General features: G+C 39.4%; 1 protein-coding gene across 1 annotated transcript; it reads right to left on the reverse strand.

The window, feature by feature from the left end:
* Positions 1–1,968: 1,968 nt before the first annotated feature.
* Positions 1,969–19,401, reverse strand: si:ch211-201h21.5 (uncharacterized protein LOC555526 homolog). The gene is made up of 6 exons (XM_028801305.2): positions 19,364–19,401; positions 11,198–11,396; positions 9,952–10,131; positions 6,841–6,952; positions 3,597–3,733; positions 1,969–2,624 (listed from the first exon to the last, which is right to left on the reverse strand). Exons 2-6 carry the CDS (start codon positions 11,378–11,380, stop codon positions 2,277–2,279), a joined length of 960 nt encoding a protein of 319 aa, XP_028657138.2. The 5' UTR covers positions 11,381–11,396; positions 19,364–19,401; the 3' UTR covers positions 1,969–2,276.
* Positions 19,402–20,626: the final 1,225 nt, after the last annotated feature.

Consider the following 20,626-nt stretch of genomic DNA (forward strand, 5'->3'; position numbering starts at 1 on the left):
TTATATTTACTGGTCTGCAATGCAAGGAATTTAAAGAAGTACTGCAGGGTTTAATTTCCATTGCAGACCAAGCTAGTGTGTGTTCATCTATTTCTGTCAGTGTCCAGGTTTTTATAGCTTGTATGTTTGCCACCCAGTAATAAAATTGAAAATTAGGTAGAGCCATGCCGCCTTCTGATTTAGGTTGTTGTAGGGTCGTCTTTTGAATGCGTGGATTTTTCGAATGCCAAACAAATGTTATGATTAAATATAATTTCTTAAAAAAGTATTTGTTAATGTATATGGGGATGTTTTGAAATAGGAACAGAAGCTTAGGGATGATATTCATCCACACAATGTTAATTCTCTCTGTTAAAGTAAGATGGACCATCTATGTATGTCTTGTTTAATTTTATCCATGCAAACAGCAAATTCTTGTTGAAAAAGAGCTTTATAATTACTTGTGATGTTGACCCCTAGGTATTTAAACTGATCTGCAATGATAAAAGAGAAGGTGTCCAATCTAATATTGTGTGCTAGAGAGTTCACTGGAAACAGCACACTTTTGTTCAAATTAATTCTGTTCTGCTGTAAGGGCTGTAGGCACAGTATTTTGTGGGTCTGATATATACAGTACCATATCATCTGCATATAGTGATATTTTCTGTTCAATTCCTTCTTTGAAAATCCCCTTTAACTCTGATGCATTTCGGAAGTGAACAGCCAGTGGCTCAATGGTGATGGCAAATAGCAGTGGTGAGAAGGGACATCCTTGTCTAGTACCAAGTTCTAGTTTGAAGTAGTCTGAAATAATGTTGTTAATTTGATCCTTTTATCACTCATACTTTAAAGTCCTGGTGGCCAGGTACAACAGCTTCTAGGTCTCATTCCTGTTTGGCACTCAAAGCTCCCAGACTTTATAATGATGCTTTCTGTATTGGAGGACAGCCCAGTGTTTTCCCCACATTGGCCTCTTTTATGTATTAACATTCTCAGGAATACGTTTGATGACTCAGGACACCGGATATTCCACATATTAAGGTCCAGTTTCTCCATCACCTCCTCTTCTTTTGACTTTTACCTTCAACTGAGGTGAGTTCTTAAGACATGTGGTGTGTTCCTTTCTTACCCTTTTTGTTCTCATCCACTTTTTTCTGTGCTCATTCTTTCTCACCTAAACAAACAAAAAAACCAACAGTTGCTACTATTTGTAGCAATAGGCAAAGCCTCCTACAAGCCCCTTGCTCACATATTCTTTCTGACAATGTGATCTTCAACACCATCTTTAAGAATATCACTCATCATCAGCACACACAATTTCATTTTGTCCCTCACTTGTATCTTACATCACGTAAAAGTTTTGCTATGGGTTTATCCACTGATCTCCTTTGTCAATTCTGCTTTTTAAATTTTCTCAAAACCTTTCTCAACATGTTTTGGAAGTGTCCCACTGTCACTGACAAGCTGGTTTGCTTTTTCAAATTCCCTTTCTTCAATGCTGGTTGTCCAGGTTCCTCCTTCACCTCAGATCTTTCTTCTTTCCACACACTCTCAGTTCAGCGAAGGTTGTTCTCCCTGGGTACCATTGTTGTCCAACTTGCACTGGCCTCTCGATGGAATTTCCTCTCTTCTACTTCTGTTGGAAATCCTTCTATAATCTGACTCTTTTTGAACTCTGTTTGGCTCCAACACCAGGGAGTGGCTTTTGGTCACCAAGCTCACAGGTGATTGGCTGTCTGGTGGCTAGTGATGATGGGAACTTAGCCTCCTTGCTGCCCAGCTGTGGACTGTTGCCCTCTGTGATTAGTCGTGTAGGCTCCATTTTAGTTACTGTCTCCATCTGTGTTTATTATTTTTTCTCACAGGATTTGGTTCATATTATCTTGTGACTGCATATATCCTGCTTCCTTTTGTATTTTACTTATTTTCTTCAATAAAAATCGGTTCATAAAAAAAAAAAAACAGGGTTACCAGCCCATGATGGATAAGTCAGTTTCAGGAAATGTTTGGACAAATTGATATTGTTGAGTTTTGATTTCTGTTTTAAAGCAGATGATAAGCAAATGCAAGTGGATTTTTCAATTACGAAAATACAATAATGGCACAATTTTCTATTGCTGTAAAATGATTTGATGAAAAAATTTTTATACTACTGCATTCAATTTCCAAGCCCTGATTGAGATCAGTCTGATATTCGCACAGTAATCAATTAAATGCCAATAGAGCAGTCAGGCGTAGGCACAGAATAACATGCTGAGGACAGCAAAGCTGATATTTTCCATAGCTTATATGTGCTGCTAGTTTAGTGCCATCCAGAGCAGCTCTTTGATTACGTTCATGTTGCACTTCTTCATTACAAATATCTTGCGAGTCGTGTTTAGCTCATTCATTGGATCCACTGCCATCATCCCTCGGGTTAAATGCCCACTCAGTTCCACACTGGCAGCACATTCAGACATTTCAACTATTGCACTATTATTTATAGCAGCAGCCATGGCAAATGAATCATAGGGAACAAATCCATTTCCGAATAGGAGATCTTTTCTGGAGGTGACCTCTCTAAAATATGCTTTGCAGGATGAAGTTATTTTCTTCATGAATTCTGCCTTTTCAGTACCTTGGTTCACCCATTTGTCAAAGAATTCCTGTATAAAAACAAGAGTAATTATATGAGACTTTACCCAGACATGTCCATCAGTACATCTCTAGTCATTACCTAATCCTGAACAGCTCAGATCGTCTCTGCTAATCATCTTTTACTAGAGGGAGTGGTTCAGCCATTAAACATTTGTTCCTTTCACAGGGCACTCGCATGTTTTGTGTGCATTTGAACAGCTGATGTACCGTTTTAAAAAGCTGCTTTGAAACATTTGTGTAAATTTCATGAAAATCGGTGGCACTGCCAGTCAGTGTCATATCTCAGACTGAGTTTTTAGCAAGCCAGCGTTGACACCCTAGTACTGTAACCAATCAACCTTACTTTTATTCTGAACAACCACCTCCTCTCAGCTGTTGTTATACTTGAGATTGCGTCAAAAAATCTCAAACTTTGAAACTGGGTCTTAGGATTATGGATCATCCTTCTTTGGCAGCTGCAGTACAGGACAACTCTTTAAGATTAATGGCCAATCAGGCTTCATTTAGATCACTTTGCTATATTCATTTTGATGATAGAGAGGCTTTTTCTGTGATCAATGTCAAAAAACAAAGCAAATTAGATCCACTGTAATTCAATTTTGGTCTACCTAATTATATAAGTAAGATTAGGACTGAGGTTATGAAATATCAGGTCCATTTCTTGCAAACTTGGGCTTACCCAGTGACTCCTCTGAGAAGAACAAGGTCAAAAAGTCCAGGACTACACTATAAACACAGCTTCCTCCCTTGTTGCCAAGAAGTAAAATGTGACAGTAAAAACTAACAAAGTAAACTCTTCTTCATGTGCCATGTTTTATTTGTTCTCTTTAAGAAGTAAGAAGAAGTAGGATTCATTTTCTTAGTAAGTGAGCATGCACATTCTGCTGGAACTTTTTTTTTTTAATTCTTCTTTCTCCTTCAGATGCAAAACACATTTGTTAACAAAAATAACAGATTACAGGCAGGCAATGGCAACTTACCCATGGGAGTTTGTTCTGACAAGTAAATTCCCATGTGGCAATGTAGGTAGGGCAAGAAAATTCATTAAGGACAACATGTGCTGCTTCTGGGTCCATGACAAAATTAAATTCTCCGCACGCTGACCTGTTTCCTTGACCTACACAGTAAGACACAAAGGCATGATATATGATGGTGAATATTAACCTTTTACACATATTCATATCTTTACACAAAGCAACTAGTTTTGACTGCTGAGGAGCTGAACAGGTAACATGTAGTCTAAACTTTTTGTCAAATTCTAAATATAACTTAAGTTTTCACACTGGCATGGCAGCCCAATAAAGACTATTTTGCTATCCTAATCAATGTTTTCTTTTTTTAATGCCATTAGACTTGTTTGACACAATTTTACACATGTGACGAGAATGGACACAACTATCAAATGTTATCTGTAGATATGCTATAAGAACACTTCACCGTCTATTTGGGAATGGTTGAACTGTTATGTTGTTTTGAACATATAGATCAGTTACACCATCTCCTCTCACTCAATGGACTGCTTATTCACTGTCATTATCATGATCTATTCCAAACAAGTACGAGACAAACCGGAATAAACATGGGCCATGCATACCAGTGACACATTTTTAACACTGCACTGGCAATCGGAAGGCTGCCAGTTCGAATCCCATAAATGCCAATAGGGACTCTGCTCTGTTGGGCCCTCGAGCAAGGCCCTTAACCTACAATTGCTGAGCGCTTTGAGTAGTGAGAAAATCGCTATATAAATGCAAAGAATTATTATTATTATTACCATATAACCCAAAAAATACACTTTATTCTGAGGATAAATTGAGGAACCACTTGGCATTAGTATGAGCAGGTCCATGAACATTACTACATATAAAAGATATTTATATACCACTCATTTTTAATTAGGTTGATGCAGTAAACTTCTAGTGCTTCCCACACCAGTTTATGTGGATCAAGTCTGTAACTGCAAGGCCCTTTTTTCTGGGGAGTCCAACATAGTCTGTAATAACACTTTCCCTCTACCATTCTAAAGACACACATTTCTGATTAGTTGCCAACTATAAATTTGTCTTACAGGGGAAGATGTATATGGAAATGTCCTGTGGTGAATAACACCCTGCCAAAGTTAGTTCTTGCCTTACAAGATGTTCTTAAAAGTTCTTGATGCTGTTGAGCTAGGCTCTCTCCACCCCCAAACCTCTGTAATAAATAATAACAAATAAAATTGAATAGTTTAATTTAATTTGTACTAGCTGTGTTACCTGGCTTCAACCCGGAAGTCTCCAAAGACAATGGGCCTCAGTTACAGTGCTGTCAGTTAATCAGATGTATCAGAAGTGTTATGTAACCAACAAAACACTTTTTTGTATTTAATATTTGCAGAATTTTTTACCAGGGACTACAATTATTAGTTCACTGGAATGCCTTACTGTTAAATATGCTACTCATATTCCATGAGTAAAACATTACTGCGGAATATTTTGCGCATGCAGTTTATGGTATAACAAATCAAGATTGGCAGGAGGACTTGGAGCCACTCTAGCACCGCCAGTCGCATCTTATTGTCTTGGGTTTATAGAATCCAACTCCTCCTGTATTTTTCTTTCCCTCCCTAGCATCTAGATTTAGGGTGTATAAGATGTGTAACCACATTTCAATTCAGTTTCGGTGAAAGTTTCTTCTTCCACTTCGGAGATTATGCCACATATCATTCTGTTTCTTTTCCCTTGTCAAAACACCTTTGCTTATTTACTTATCTGTGCCCGCTATTGGTGAGTGGTGATGTTGTGCTGGCAGCATTCAACTGGCAGCCTGTCTGCATTGAGCAGAATAAAGACAACGCATTTAAATAACCCACTCCCCATAGCATTATTATTGACAAATATCAACAAATAAACATGTCAGCTAATTTTCTTTTTTCTATAATGTCACCAAATTTCAACCCAATCAATCAGTTTTCTATTGTAGGGTGTCTTTATCTCTGCATATTGTATTGAAATGCCCTTTATTAGCGAATACCTAGTCTTGCCATATTTTAAGCTTTTTAAGTAAACAATAGTGTTTATGTTGTTGAGTGAGTGAGTGAATGAGTCAGTCAAGTTTTCAAGTTTGCATTTTATACTGTATATTGTGGAATGGGCGACCCGGACACAGACAGGCAGACACGTTCAAAGCCATCACCACACATTTATTTATACAAATACTATTTACAATCCCTAAGTGCACCGCCACCAAACCCCCACAGTCTCCCAAAGTCCAGGCTTTACTTAGCCGCCTCTCTTTCTCTCTCTTCTCACACACTTCAGGCCTCTCCTTGCCGCCTCCTCTCCGACCTCGTCCTTCTCCTCACCCGACTCCAGCCTTGATTGAAGGGAGGCGGGCCCTTAAATAGGCAGGCGGCTGATGAGCACACCCAGCCACCTGCCACAATATATATATATATATAGTTTATATATATAGTATATATAATATATTTGCAGCTGGAGATCCACAAAGGGAGGAAAAAATGAATCACGTATTTTTTCTCCCTTTGTGGATCTCCAGGTGCAAATATGCAAACCATATCACAGACCTCCATCCATCCATCCATTTTCCAACCCGCTGAATCCGAACACAGGGTCACGGGGGTCTGCTGGAGCCAATCCCAGCCAACATAGGGCACAAGGCAGGGAACCAATCCCGGGCAGGGTGCCAACCCACCGCAGGACACACACAAACACACCAAGCACACACTAGGGCCAATTTAGAATCACCAATCCACCTAACCTGCATGTCTTTGGACTGTGGGAGGAAACCGGAGCGCCCGGAGGGAACCCACGCAGACACGGGGAGAACATGCAAACTCCACACAGGGTGGACCCGGGAAGCGAACCCGGGTCTCCTAATTGCGAGGCAGCAGCGCTACCACTGCGCCACCGTGCCGCCCTATCACAGACCTTCTCTTCCATATATATAAAATTTATGAAAGAGAGAGAAAGAGATTGGTGTCGAACGAAATGATAAATATAAACAGCAGCAGTAATCTTTTAAATTATACCTATGTGGTAAATCTATTTCTAAAAGTATACGTTATTATTCTAATCTATATGCTGATAAACTTTATTCTCATGTATACCTCATAGTTTAACCTACTGTATAATCTATAAATAATAATATTCAATTGTAAGTTTCTATATCCCTTTGTTAGTCATGATACACTGAGTTGAGGTTGGTGGGCAGTTAGTCTCTCACCTTGCATGTTTCCTCCCATAATATAAAGATTCTTTAGCTTCTGAGGAAACGTTGGATCCATTCGTACTGCCAGAGCCAAGTTGGTTAATGGACCAATGGCAACAACTGAGACCTGAAAAGAAAGCAAACATTTTACTCCTGGAGAGGTCAAACTGGTGTCTCTTCCCTAAATTTAAGTCCTCATTTTTCCAATTTTGCATTTTAATGAACTGGGTGTTTTGGCTTTTTCCAAGATAACAGTAATTTTTTTTTCAGATTACAGAACTGACTTTACACTGCTCAGTTTCAGCCAAACCGTCTGTGTAACAGGAGAGGCGAGTGCAGCAATGCGGAGAGCAAGAGTTTGCTGCTATGTAGCCACCACCATGTGTCTGGAAGCCAAATCTAACACCATTTTAAAAAGGAGTTCTTCATTTCCACTATTAGCTGAAAGAGTTGTTCTGTAACTCCAGTTCCTCTGTTTTTGTGTTTTTAGCACAGTACACCTCATCGAATGGACCATTATTATAGAGTTGTGGAAAACCAGCCCTTGTTCAGGTAAAAAAAAAATCAACTGTTGAGAACAGATACAAATCAAAGTCACTTCATTTATCACAAATCAATACCACACAGTTCTATTTACTAAATGCATGTCTGCAGTTGAGTGCCACGTGTTGATTTATCTCACCTGTAATAAAAGTCAAATCCAAACAAGATCTTGCTTAAATATTATGAAGATACACTCACCAGGGATACACACTATTTAGATTGATTCTCCCAACTGCTGAGACAGCTTCTTGGAGGGTTAGGGGATTATTTGGATGTTAACACCTGCAAAAGCAAGGTTATAATCCTTTTTGTTGTGTTTGTGCCAAGAAAGTGGATCGTCTGGTGACAGGATCGATACCACTGCTCATGACAAACTCAGTTTCATGCCTAACAGAGAGTTTGCATTTTCTATTCTCCAGCAATTTATTTTTCTTCTTCTGAATGAATGAAATTGAGAAAGCACATTCTTAAATCATTTGTCCCTACAGGGTTGTTTAACACCTGTAAGGCAGTAATGTTAGCGCTAGCACCAAAATTATTGTAATTGTCATAGAATAACTTCAATGGTACCGCCTCGGACCACTCATATTCACTGAACTATTGTCATTTCCAAGTACTGATACAAACCCCTTTGGTATGACTTGAAGTCATGAAGTTCTCGATTGACTATATTTTAAAGTTAATTGTTTACTGGACCTTGACTACCTTTCTGCACAACATATTCCTAATGAAAAATGCTTACTTAAATTCTTCACACCAGTGCCTTTTTCTGAAAAACACATTGCTATAGGAATCTTTTAGACAGAGCTAAACTCATTTTTTCTATTCTGTTTAATCCAGACTGGGGTCAGCTGGAGCCTATCCCAGCAAGCATAAGGCGCAAGGCAGTAACAAATCCTGGACAGGGTGCCAGTCCATCGCAGGATGAACACACACTACCCAGTTACAAACTAGGGCTAATTTACTGTTGACAATTCACCTAACCTGCATGTCTTTGGACAGCAGGAAGAAACAAGAGCAACCAGAAGAAACCCATACAGACACAGGGAGAACATGCAAACTCCAAACAGGGAGGACCCAGGAGGTGAACCCTGTTCTACTTACTAGAAGGCAGCAGTGCTACCACTGTGCCATGCCAGAGCTGATACAGTGAAAAATCGAGAACATGTGATCTCAGAAAATGGCAAATCTGCACATATTTTTGAAGATCAGAGCAGAAGCAAAAGTTTCACTAAACAAGGATATATTTATGTGCTTATCTACTGGCTGACTAACTGCCAGGATTTAATTTTACCATCCTTGACTAGTGATTTAAGTAAATTAGGCAAAAATTAGGACAACATTTTTTGTCATTACAATCTCTTGCCATCAAAGGGTAGAAATATAAGCAATGCATTAATGCCGAATTCATGTGCTGACAGAATGTTAAAGTGGCATCATAACTTGGTAAATGCAAGTAATAAGGTTATCTCCAAGTTCTCATTCATAAATACTGCTTGGAATGCTGTTTACATGAACGGGTGACTCTTTACTTCATCCCCACTTCAAGGATTTTACAAAGGCCTTCAAATTCACATTTAACTCTGCATTCGATATAGTAAAAAAAAAAAAAAATGTGACAAATGTAGAGTGGGGAATTAAATACCTTTATCACCAGTCAGAGTAAATGTTTCATTCATTGTCAATTTGCTGGACTAGCACATCTTTGGCAAAGGTAAGAGAACTCTTCTGCATATACTGCATATATATATATATAGATATAGATATATATTACGATATAGATATTACCATTTTTGGAAAAAAAAAATCCCTGCTGGGGAAACATATGATCATAAATTGTGAACATTTCCCTTCCTGCCAATCGGGGTACTTATTTACCTATACCTGTAGCAAGGTTTCAGTCTCATTGTGTGTAATATAGCATGACTTGAAATGTCTGAGATTCTCACATCTGATCTTATGATTTTAAATGTTTCAGCATTTCTCTGTCATCTTGTTTTATCTATAAAACTACAAGAATGTTACCACTTTGGTTGTTGATGTAGCCCAGTCTCCCTGGAGAAGAGTTTATAATATATAGTAGTGTATTCTTACACACATAATTATATAGGGTTGAGAGTGTTACAGTATATGAGAAAAATGTATTCCTAAAACACCATTAATTATTAATATTTTACCACTTCAAAACCACAGGTTTCCCCCTATCCTTAGTGGCTTTCTCCAAGTACTTTAGTCTCTTCCTAAAGATATGTACAGTATGCTAGGTTGACTGGTAAGCATTAACTGTCCAAGGGAGTGCCATCTAGGGTTCCTCCTGCTTTGAACTTGATGCTTCTAGGATTAGTTCCTATGACTGTTTAATGTATAAACGTTTTTTAAAAAATACAAAAATGGACCAAAGCCACATGTAACATGACAGATTTGAGTCAATGTAAGAAATGCACACAAAAACACAAGTATCTTGAATAAAACTGTAAATCTCTCTGATCATTTTTCTCGTGTTTTGCAATGAATCTTTTGACTTCACGACCACTGCATGAGGTAACTGAGCAGTATATGCCAATACATGTCCTATTATAATACCTGCCCCTGGTATTCAGATGCAAGTCTGATCATGGCACTGACTGCAGGCTCTGCCTGCAACTGTTCTGTCCACTCGTTGCCATTAAACAGTACATCACCCAGTCCATCTTTGCCGAAGTGGTCACAGCTAAGGCTGGGTCCTCCAATCAGTGATGAAGCTGCACCGCAAAAAACTGGGATCTGAAAAAAAAAAGGGTTTACTAAGCATGCAATACATTTCTAAAAAATTCTAACATATTAACCATGAAGAATAACAGAGTACACAAAAGTCTCTACTGTGGCTCATATTGTGTATTTTGTATTCTGGCTGTTTTCAGGAAAGTTCACACTGGGATTGTAATTTACTGTTTTGTTTAAATGTGTAGCCACAGAGTATTGTGTCATAGTGGTTAAAAAACTGGACAATGAACTGAGAGGCTTGTGGTTTAAACATTGTGACCGAGGGCGAGTTTCTTAACCTTCTTGTGGAAAATAAATAGAAACTTTCTATTGACATGGGTTTGCAAAGTACCTCTGGGTAGTGTTAACTCAAAGTCATATATGAAGAAATCTAGGGTTTTGAAAATATAAAACTATTACACACATTCATTTATATTTCACTATTAATATGACTCTGGCTGAATTAAAAATTTTAATATTGAAAAAATCTTTTAACAGGTGTAAATTATTTTCAGTAAATCTCAGTGTGAAAATCATTAAATTACACTGAAATTAACTGAAGAAAATCTCATTGTGATTTTAAAATAGTGAATAATGTGTGGCTTCTAGCATTCTTCAGACTTTACTCATCAATGCAGTGACATGGGATAAAAGCAAGCTACAAGACCGCAGAACTCTATGTACAATGTTGTTGTGCACTAACATGCAACTCTTTTTGGACAGAAGTTGACTTGGCTTTTAAGTAATACCAGTTAAAATTACAGAAGAAAAAGCTACTAACTTTATAGAAAACTACTGTTTCTATACAGACTTTGTAAGATTCCCTGATTTTCTTCAAGAGTGTGATACCACTTTCAGAAGATTGGACCAGCACGACCTACCACAGATTGCATCCAATAATGTCAGATGATGCTCTGACCCCTGTAGCTGCAAAAGTGGATTGAATAAGTTTATCAAATGGAGGGAGGTAAGATATAACTGTGCACTAAGGAATAGGCTGTTAAAATATTGTGCATAATACAAATGTAAGGAAACAACAGAAGCCTGCCAATCATTTGTTCAGGTTTCTCGTGTGTATTTTCCATACCTCAAGCTTGTTGCACACTTTGAGGACCTCCAAAGTATTTCTACAAACATTCTCAACAGATGTGTTCCCAAAGCAGCAGGTGATTCCCAAGATTCGTACCCTTGGTGCAGCTAGGGCCATCATAATTGCTTGCGCATCATCAATTCCACAGTCTGTGTCCACCAGAAGCAGTGTCTGTGCCATTGTTTTTGTCTTGAAACTGAAGAACACATGAAACAATGATGTGACAGACAATGTGATTGTCAAGAGCCTAGGTAGAAACACAGCTTTCTCTTTTTGCTTTTTCTGCTTTGGCTGTACTATGTTTTATTTAAACCAAGAGTAGTATGCCAGCAATAAACATTTTCATCAAGAACATAAGTGAGAAACTGTTCTGGAAAGACATTTTAATAATTTACAAATATACTCAGTCTAGTTAAGCAACAGGCTCAAGGCAAGAACTCATCCTGGCTTTGTTGCTAGTTCACCACTAAGCAAACCCATTTATGCCACCGCACTAGTTCAAAATGGGCCACTTTAAGGTCAATGATTAATCAAACCTGTGTACCTTTTGAATGTGGCAAGAAAACTCACTCCTACTGGCATATTCTGTAGGTAAGTAATATAAAGGACTGTGACACCCCGTGTAGTGGGAATTGGAATCACCAGTCTACACTCTAGGTGTCTAGTATATGGGACAGAGCGTGACCAGGATGATGGTGTAAGACAGGGAGACACAGACACAAAAAGGGTTGGGTTTTTTGAAAAATAAAGTGAGGTTTTATTTACAGGTTGTGGTACCTGGCCCGGATCCAGACAGACGGACATCGTCTTTGTCACCCAACACACGTTTATTTACACTATTTACAAACAATGATTAAGCACAACCCAGTGCCGCAGCACCAATCACCCCACATGTCCAGGGCCTTTCACAATGCCTTTCCTCTCCTCAGGCTTTCTCCTTGCCTCCTCCAGAGACCTTGTCCTCTTCCACCTGACTCTAGCCACAATTGGAAGGGAGGTGGCCCCTTTTATATTCCCCCAGATGTGCTCCAGGTGTGTTCCGGCAATCTTCCAGCGACACGCCCCAGTGTGGTGGAAGTGCCGGCTGCATCCCCGGAAGCACTCCGGGTGTCCCTGCTCCTCTTCCCCCCAGCACTTCTGGGTGTGGCGGAAGTGTTGAGCTCCAGGGCTCCAAAGGCATAGGGGTGCCCCCCTGGCGGTGACCACGAGCCCCTACAGGGTTGAGCTTCAAAGCTCTGTACCCGTGGCCCCCAAAGGTACCAGGGTGGTCGCCCCCACATGGTCTGGGGAAGGCGTAAGCCCTCCTCCGGTCCTCCTGGACATCCCCCCCAGCCATCTCCGACAAGGTGCACTTAAAGAAAACAAAAATAATGTCCTGTGGATTTTATATATATCGATACACAGTCCAATACCGCAAAGGACACACAGAAACAGTAATTAAATGGAGCCCAAAAATGACTATATACAGTATTTACAGTGCTGCCTGAAAGTCCCAAATGAAAAAGTAAAATACACACAAATTAGTGAAACCCATATACAGTATACACAAACCAATATGAAGCGGTCTTCCTCCACAGTGATCCAAGTCAGGAAACTGCTCCTTCAAACAGTCTATAGTACAGGATTCACCCAAAAATATTCAAAATACAGAAAAAGTGTGTATACAAAAATAAACAGTGCACCAATAACCACAACCCAATAAATACCTCCACCAAAGTTAATCCAGAGATATTTATATATACAAGAAAAAAAAAGAATATTTACAATAATCACGGCACAAGCACTAGTGCTTGGAAAATTCAAATAGCTGTTCTATCAAGCACCTCCCTCTAGTAAAATCTAGTCAGAAGAACCCCCTCTAGAGGCCGTAATTCCGTTTTGTATTTGGGACCCTCGTGCCGACCGATTAAACTGTTCTGCGTCATCCCTCCACGGGTACGTGATGACGTGAACGCGTCTTCGAAAAGTGGCGTCTCCTGCCCCGCATAATTACTATAAAAAGTCGAGCAACTGGCGTCTGGCGCGCACACGTAGCCGTGCCGGCCTTTGAGAGGCTCGGTGTGCTTGTGCCTTAAGTGAAAGTAATCATTTTAAAATTTTTTTCCTCCTTCCCCTGAGCTGCCGCCCAGACAACTGCAAACACGGGATCCCTTTTCTAAACTGCGGTAAACTAATATTAAGGCGCTTCGCACTTTCTTTTGCACTTATAGAGTTATGAGGTCGCAGGAGTGGAGGACCAACAGTGCCATCCCGGCCGGTCAATGGCAGGGCCGTCTCTCCAGTCAACATGAGACCCACCGCAACGCTCCCCAAAAGGCGCTCATATCGTCAACGAAGACGTCTCTAGTCTACACTAAAGATAAAGAAAAAGCAAGTTTCCTTTCTTTATACCTTTTTTCCCAAACCAAAGCCACTCTCTTAACACTGCAGAGGACACTAAACTAATTTTCTTTAATTGCTGGTAATGCCAGTAGGGCACATTACCACAGGGGCAGGACTGCATGTCCTAGCTCACATTGCATTATGAAGAACTCTTGACTGTCAATATTTTTGAGGCATGTGATCTTACAATACAGCAAATATTTATATTTAAAACACAAAGAAATAATTGTCCATATTATAAGATGAATATATTTCCTAAAGCTAACCACAATATGTCATCTGTGAATAATGCTCTTATGTCCCAACACAGCTTCAATTTAAAGTGGATGTCACAGATGGTGAGTTTTGGGTTGTGGGAGTATCAAAACATAAAATGAAAGTCAATGGCTGCTGATAAAGCGAACCTACAAGTAATGTGCATGGACAATGAGAGCAAACTTTACCATGGAAAAAAATCTCATCACAAATGTTAAATCAATGTAACACTTCAGAATCGCAAAGCACTAACTAAAATATTTAAGATTATGAAGATAATTAAATATTTCTTGGAGATATAGCAGTAAAATAAACTATAAACAGTTATCATACCTTAATAATGCAGAATTCAAACTTCTCCCTATATCTGTTATATTTAAAAAGTTCAAATGCGGTAATGAGATAAACAAGGACTTCTCACATACAACTTTGTTTTAAAAAGTTTACAGCACTGGACTATTTTGTAAATTTTGTGACACATCTCAGAAATATTAAACAAATGTCAAATATACAGTTGTAAATTAAAAAAATATGATATAACATGAAACAGTTTAATAAAACATTAATATGCTAAGGAAAATACAAAACGTACTAAAAACTCCACACAATGAATATAGGCCTGAAATAGTACAGGCTAAAAGCAACAGTGGTAGAGAAAGGCTCTTCAATGCAAATTATCACCTTAAAGAGGGTATAAAACAGAAATACTTAAGTTGATAAGATGACGGGCAACTTGAAATAAACAATCATGTATTGTATGACAGCTTCATATAGTACTCTTCTTTTAATGTAATCCTTTCTACTTTCTTGTGAATTTTATAAGAATTTCATTGTACTGTGTAAACATAAATATGAATTGACTTGTGCTGGCTTTCAGATTTTCCATTTAGCGCCATTAAATTTTCATGTGCATTATTGGTAGAATTACATTTATTGTTTTGACAAAGTAGTCATTTATCTCAAGCATTAGATTTTCATACTAAATGATGGGCTATAACCAGTTTTAATTATCACTGACAGTGTTAACAACTAAATGGGTTAACAGAAAAAAGTGTCAAAGGGATTCCTAACAACTTGGAATATTACAGGGTTTTCAAGGGTTTTTACTCCTCCATTTTGCAGTTACAAAACTCAGACATACTTGCCAAATCATCCATCCATCCATCCATTTTCCAACCTGCTGAATCCGAACACAGGGTCACGGGGGTCTGCTGGAGCCAATCCCAGCCAACATAGGGCACAAGGCAGGGAACCAATCCCGGGCAGGGTGCCAACCCACCGCAGGACACACACAAACACACCAAGCACACACTAGGGCCAATTTAGAATCACCAATCCACCTAACCTGCATGTCTTTGGACTATGGGAGGAAACCGGAGCGCCCGGAGGAAACCCACGCAGACACGGGGAGAACATGCAAACTCCACGCAGGGAGGACCTGGGAAGCAAACCCGGGTCTCCTAACTGCGAGGCAGCAGCGCTACCACTGCGCCACCGTGCCGCCACTTGCCAAATCAAAGGAGAACAAATACAAGTTTGATTGAAACTGTAAATAGATACTACAATTCTTAAACATTATACCTAATTATTAATTAATTTGAGAGAACTGTCCTTTACAATCCATAGCAAGTGTGAGTCTGCCAGTTTGGGGCAACAAGCAGGTACTGCATTAGGTTCTCATCTGTGCAAATGACAGACTTGTATAGGTTCCTGCACTGGTGTGTGTGGTGAGCTCAAAATGCTGCATTTCCAAATCTCATTTTTTTTAAGAAGTCAAAGCTTTGGATGTATGCCATCTCTGACTGAAAATCATCCATGTGAATCGCAGGCCAAGTCTCTTGGTTTTAACAAAAAAATGGATCTCTGACAAAGAGAAGTATGCTGTAGGAGTCTTGAAGTTGTCAGGACACCTGTGGAAGTTTTCAGCCAGTCTTCTCAAAAATATGCACATTTTTGAGACTATCTGGAAGTTTGGAAATGTTAGCTTTTGACTCGTTAAATCGGGCAAAGCCAGATCAAATGTCCAATTTTCCTTTTCAGCTTTAATACTTGTGCTCAGGGAGAACTGTTTTCACTTGCCATCTATGTAGCATGGTAAATGTGTGTCTGTCTGAAGATGGCACTATTTTGCAGCTCTGCCTTCTATGGCCCACATCAACAGTGGCTATTAAAATGTTATTTAAATAAAAATGAAGAATTCTAAGTCTAAATCCTGCTACCAGCCACTGTCTGTGTAGAGATTGTGTATATTCTTTGTGTCACCCTGGATTTTCTATCCACATGCTCAAAAACATGTGCCTTGACTGTAATGTAATGAGTAAATGAATCACTTGTAAACAAAGGTTGAGCACAAAATAGATGACAGTAAGTGATTTATGACTTATAAAGTGAATAACGCTGCAAAAATCTATGTGTTAAATGAATTTCTATTTCAAAACTGACTCAGGGAGAATGAATGTGGCTGTGTGGACCGAATGTTGTCAATAAGGAAGAGTGGCAGAACACAATGGATGTAAAATAAGTAGAAGTATTTGGCCTCATTTAATGCAGTAATAAAAACATTTTCATACCCTATCAAAATAGAATAACAAGGTAAAAAGAGAAGGACGTAAAAATATCAGGCATGACCACTTCCTACAATAGAGTATGACATACACACACACAAGCTATGGCTCTGTGAAATATAGCTTATGATGTTATCGGCATGAGCCTGACTGTTCATAATCCTGCTTAGAAATCTTACCTACAGGGTTACCGCTCCAAACTAATTATTGCTTCTGAAGTCATTCGAAAAACTTTTCTGGTTAGCTAATCATATCCAACAAGTAATATGTCTGATACTCTCTTGCGTCTGGTATGATACTCAAATTTTAAAAAATAAGACCTTTCCAGGGTTGCAGATAAACTTAGTCAGAAATTACATAGGTTTTCAAGGAGCCCACACAGTCTTGAAAAATGGTGATTCTTTATCTTGTGGGAACAATTAAGTTGGCATGTCGTGGAAATAAGTAGTTGTCTTGTGCGTATAAGCAGTTATCTTGTGTGAATAACACCTGTACACAAAATATTGTCTTTTGGTTTCAAGTTTGATATGCTGTGCGTACAAGTTATTATGCTATGGACACAAGATCTTGTGAACTTTAATTATTTAACTGGGCACACACAATAATGAAGACGGAATTTAGCAGGTGCAGTGTTATCAGGTACAATTACAGAAATTTACCTTGATGCACTTCGTACTCGTCACTGCTGCTCTCTCTTTTTCTGTCTCTCAGACTGAACAGTACTTGAGGAACTTTTACAAGAGATGCATTCACTTGGCAGTGTCTATAAGAACATTTTACTGATTCCAGCTTTATCATTTATTTTCAATGAACATTCAATAGTTCAGCAGTTTAGTATTTGATGTTATGTTAACTGTTAAAATGGGATCTTCGTAGAAAGTTGATAAATGCATTAACCATATGATGATTAAACAATTTCGATTACCGATTGTCAATGCTGATTCAAGCCCTAGGCAAGGCAACCACCCCCCCCCCCACCCCCCCCAAAAGAATTCCAAAATAAATGCATAAACAATGGACATAAAAACACAGATGTCTTTGTTTAATACAACAGAACAGATTAATGACAAACTAAACACATGCAAAGTGCAGGAAAGGTAATTATAGATAGTAATTGTACCACTGTTTGTGCCATAACCCCCCATAATAGTGTTCTGAGGAAACCACAGAAAAAACTAATATGTAAAAGTCTACACAAGTCGAGCAAGTAGTATGCGAGTATATAAGAGCTGTGTGGACGGGAGCAAAAACAGCATAAGTGACTATGAGCAAGAGAGAGACAGAAAAAGAGAGAGTAACAAGAGTATGCAAAGACAAAGCTTAGAATTATACTTGATAGCCATCAGAGCTCAGTGCACAATGTGAAATATTAAAAACAAAGAGTCAGAGTCATCTGTTTTGAGAGAGAGAAACAGACAGGGAAGTAGAGGAGGAAAAATGTTTTAAAACATTATTATGGAAAGAGTTATTTTCACTATATGATGTATTTTTGCTGTTAAGGTAAAAACAAAAATAAGAAAACAAAAGTAAAAATTGATACAAATAGATTAAAATAAATTAAAAATAAACTCCTCAGTAGGTTTAGCTTTTCATCAGTTTCCTACTTGAACTATTCACTTTTGTCCAGCTACCAATAAAGAGCAGCTGTTCACTATTCACATATCGGTCTAAGTCAATGATTGTACAGTTTGAGGTTTGTCAACAACAGCACACATGTATGTAAAGTGTAGAGATCTATTTTATTTTCTAAAATGGATTTCTCACTATGAAATGACAGGTAGGTTGTCGACAAAATGCAAATGCCTGTTGAAACGTTTTACACTTGTGATCCATATTCAGGATGGTCCATATGATGTTTCATGGAAAGATTTTGTTGATCGGCAAATTTCAATCACAGGTTTTTTAATTATTACAAACAATACAACAAACCGTCGCCGCTTATATCAGACCAAATAAATCCCAGGAATTGTGTTTCATTGTGTGGTTCTCGACGAGTTTCTGTGCATGTTTATTTAGCTCAGGCACAACTGCATCTGACAGCCGTAACTTATGAACAGACTCCTGTAAAGGATCATCTGTACCCGATACATCTGCCGGCAGCTTTGAAAGTTATCCAAAGCTCTTTTTAAAGAACACACAGTCAGTGGTGTTTACCGTTTATGCAAAACCATCACCTTCGTATGCTTCACTATCATCAGAACTATTAATGCTGTCACTATTACAATACGCCAAATCGAATTTTTTCTCACACTCCGACACACCGTTTTCAGCTCTCCAGCTGCCACAGATGCTGCCCAACCACCGCCTCTCGGTCACCACCTGTCCTGCAGTTTACTGGAAACTCGGGGATGACGGAGTGTGTGTGCGACTAGAGGGGAACGAGTTATATGTGGGATAATAATGAGAAAGGATTCAAAGAGGACTGGATCTGCCAATCTAGTGGAATGAGCATTTCTTTGAAAAACAAAGAACAAATGTTTTTCATGCATCTTGGTTAAAAAAGAGCATGTTGAGGGCAGCATGCTTGGGAACCGTTTCAGCTTGCTAAATTGGCACCCAACCCCAAAACATGGCAACAAACCAATAGGGCTATCAAATTAGAGAAGGGGATAATAAAAAAAAAAAGATTTAAATACTGTATTTCAATAGTGTACAGTACCTTACAATTCAATTTCAAAAAGCCTCCTCGAGTCGAATGTCCCGAAAACTCTTCGGAAATCTAAGCACTCTGAAGTGCCTGTCTCTCCTGCCCGACCCATAATCCTCTGCGGGAGGCACACGCTTAACTGCCCCTCATTAACAAGTCAATTTGACAGCCATCAACCAGCAAATAATGTCTTCTACTTGAATAGTGTTCATCACTCATATAAAAATTATCTTAATTTCCACATCACTTCCATATTTTATACTATGTAAGTGAATTAGAACTATCTATGCAGAATGAAGATTTAGAGAAACCGACCTTGCTGGTGAAGTCTTCCTTCAAGTTGTTATGTTCACAGAAGGATTGAGTGGCCAAATGGCCACCCTTCAGTGGTATTCGTTAATTATTGGTTAAAATGTTAATGTATAATCTGTAATATGTAATCATTTGCTATTTATGAGCAGCACAGTAGTGCAGAGGTTAACATTGCTGGTTTACTAGACCAGACAGAGATCCAGTTGTGATTGTAGGCCAGACCTCTGCATGTGGAGTCTTCAAAGTTTTTGGTGTCAGTTTATATAAAACAGTCCTTCTTCTCTGCCACATCCTAAAAGGGCACAGGTTGATTTTTATTCACTTAAAATTTCTGAATGTTCCCTGCAATGGAAAGGCATATTTTCCACAGTAATTCTTGGTTTATGTCTAATGCAGCTGGATTTGGCTCCAAACCCCAAAACCAGTTTTGAACAGTAGTGGGCGCCACTCAGCTCCCAAACCCATCCATCCATCCATCCATTTTCTAACCCGCTGAATCCGAACACAGGGTCACGGGGGTCTGCTGGAGCCAATCCCAGCCAACACAGGGCACAAGGCAGGAAACAATCCTGGGCAGGGTGCCAACCCACCGCAGGACACACACAAACACACCCACACACCAAGCACACACTAGGGCCAATTTAGAATCGCCAATCCACCTAACCTGCATGTCTGTGGACTGTGGGAGGAAACCGGAGCGCCCGGAGGAAACCCACGCAGACATGGGGAGAACATGCAAACTCCACGCAGGGAGGACCCGGGAAGCGAACCCGGGTCTCCTAACTGCGAGGCAGCAGCGCTACCACTGCGCCACCGTGCCGCCCCAGCTCCCAAATCTCAGCTCAAAATTATAACAATACACAGTCAATAGACATATTTTAAGTGCTCCTTCTCTTCTTCCTCTCCTTCTCTCCTCCAGTGACCTTTGCCCTCTTCCACCCAACTCTGACTCACCGGAAGTATGGAAGCAGACTTCTTTTATGCTGGACCTGGGAGTACTACTGGTGGCACATCATGCCTTGCTGGAAGCACTTCTGGGTCATACAGAAACCATAGAGGTCCACCCCAGGCAGCGCCCTCTATTGTTCTCCAAGGACTCCTACAGGGCTGCACTTCCAAACTCTGATTCCCATACAGCCCTGTGGGTGTCCAAACTGGAACTATTGGTGAGGAACACTCTGCCACCTGTTACCTTGGGGGGATGAACTTCTCCTGGCTTCCAGCTCTCCTTAGTCTACTCATCCTTCCAGCATCCCAGTTAGGATG

The sequence above is a fragment of the Erpetoichthys calabaricus genome, chromosome 4 (genome assembly GCF_900747795.2).
Source record: "Erpetoichthys calabaricus chromosome 4, fErpCal1.3, whole genome shotgun sequence".
NCBI lineage: Eukaryota > Metazoa > Chordata > Cladistia > Polypteriformes > Polypteridae > Erpetoichthys > Erpetoichthys calabaricus.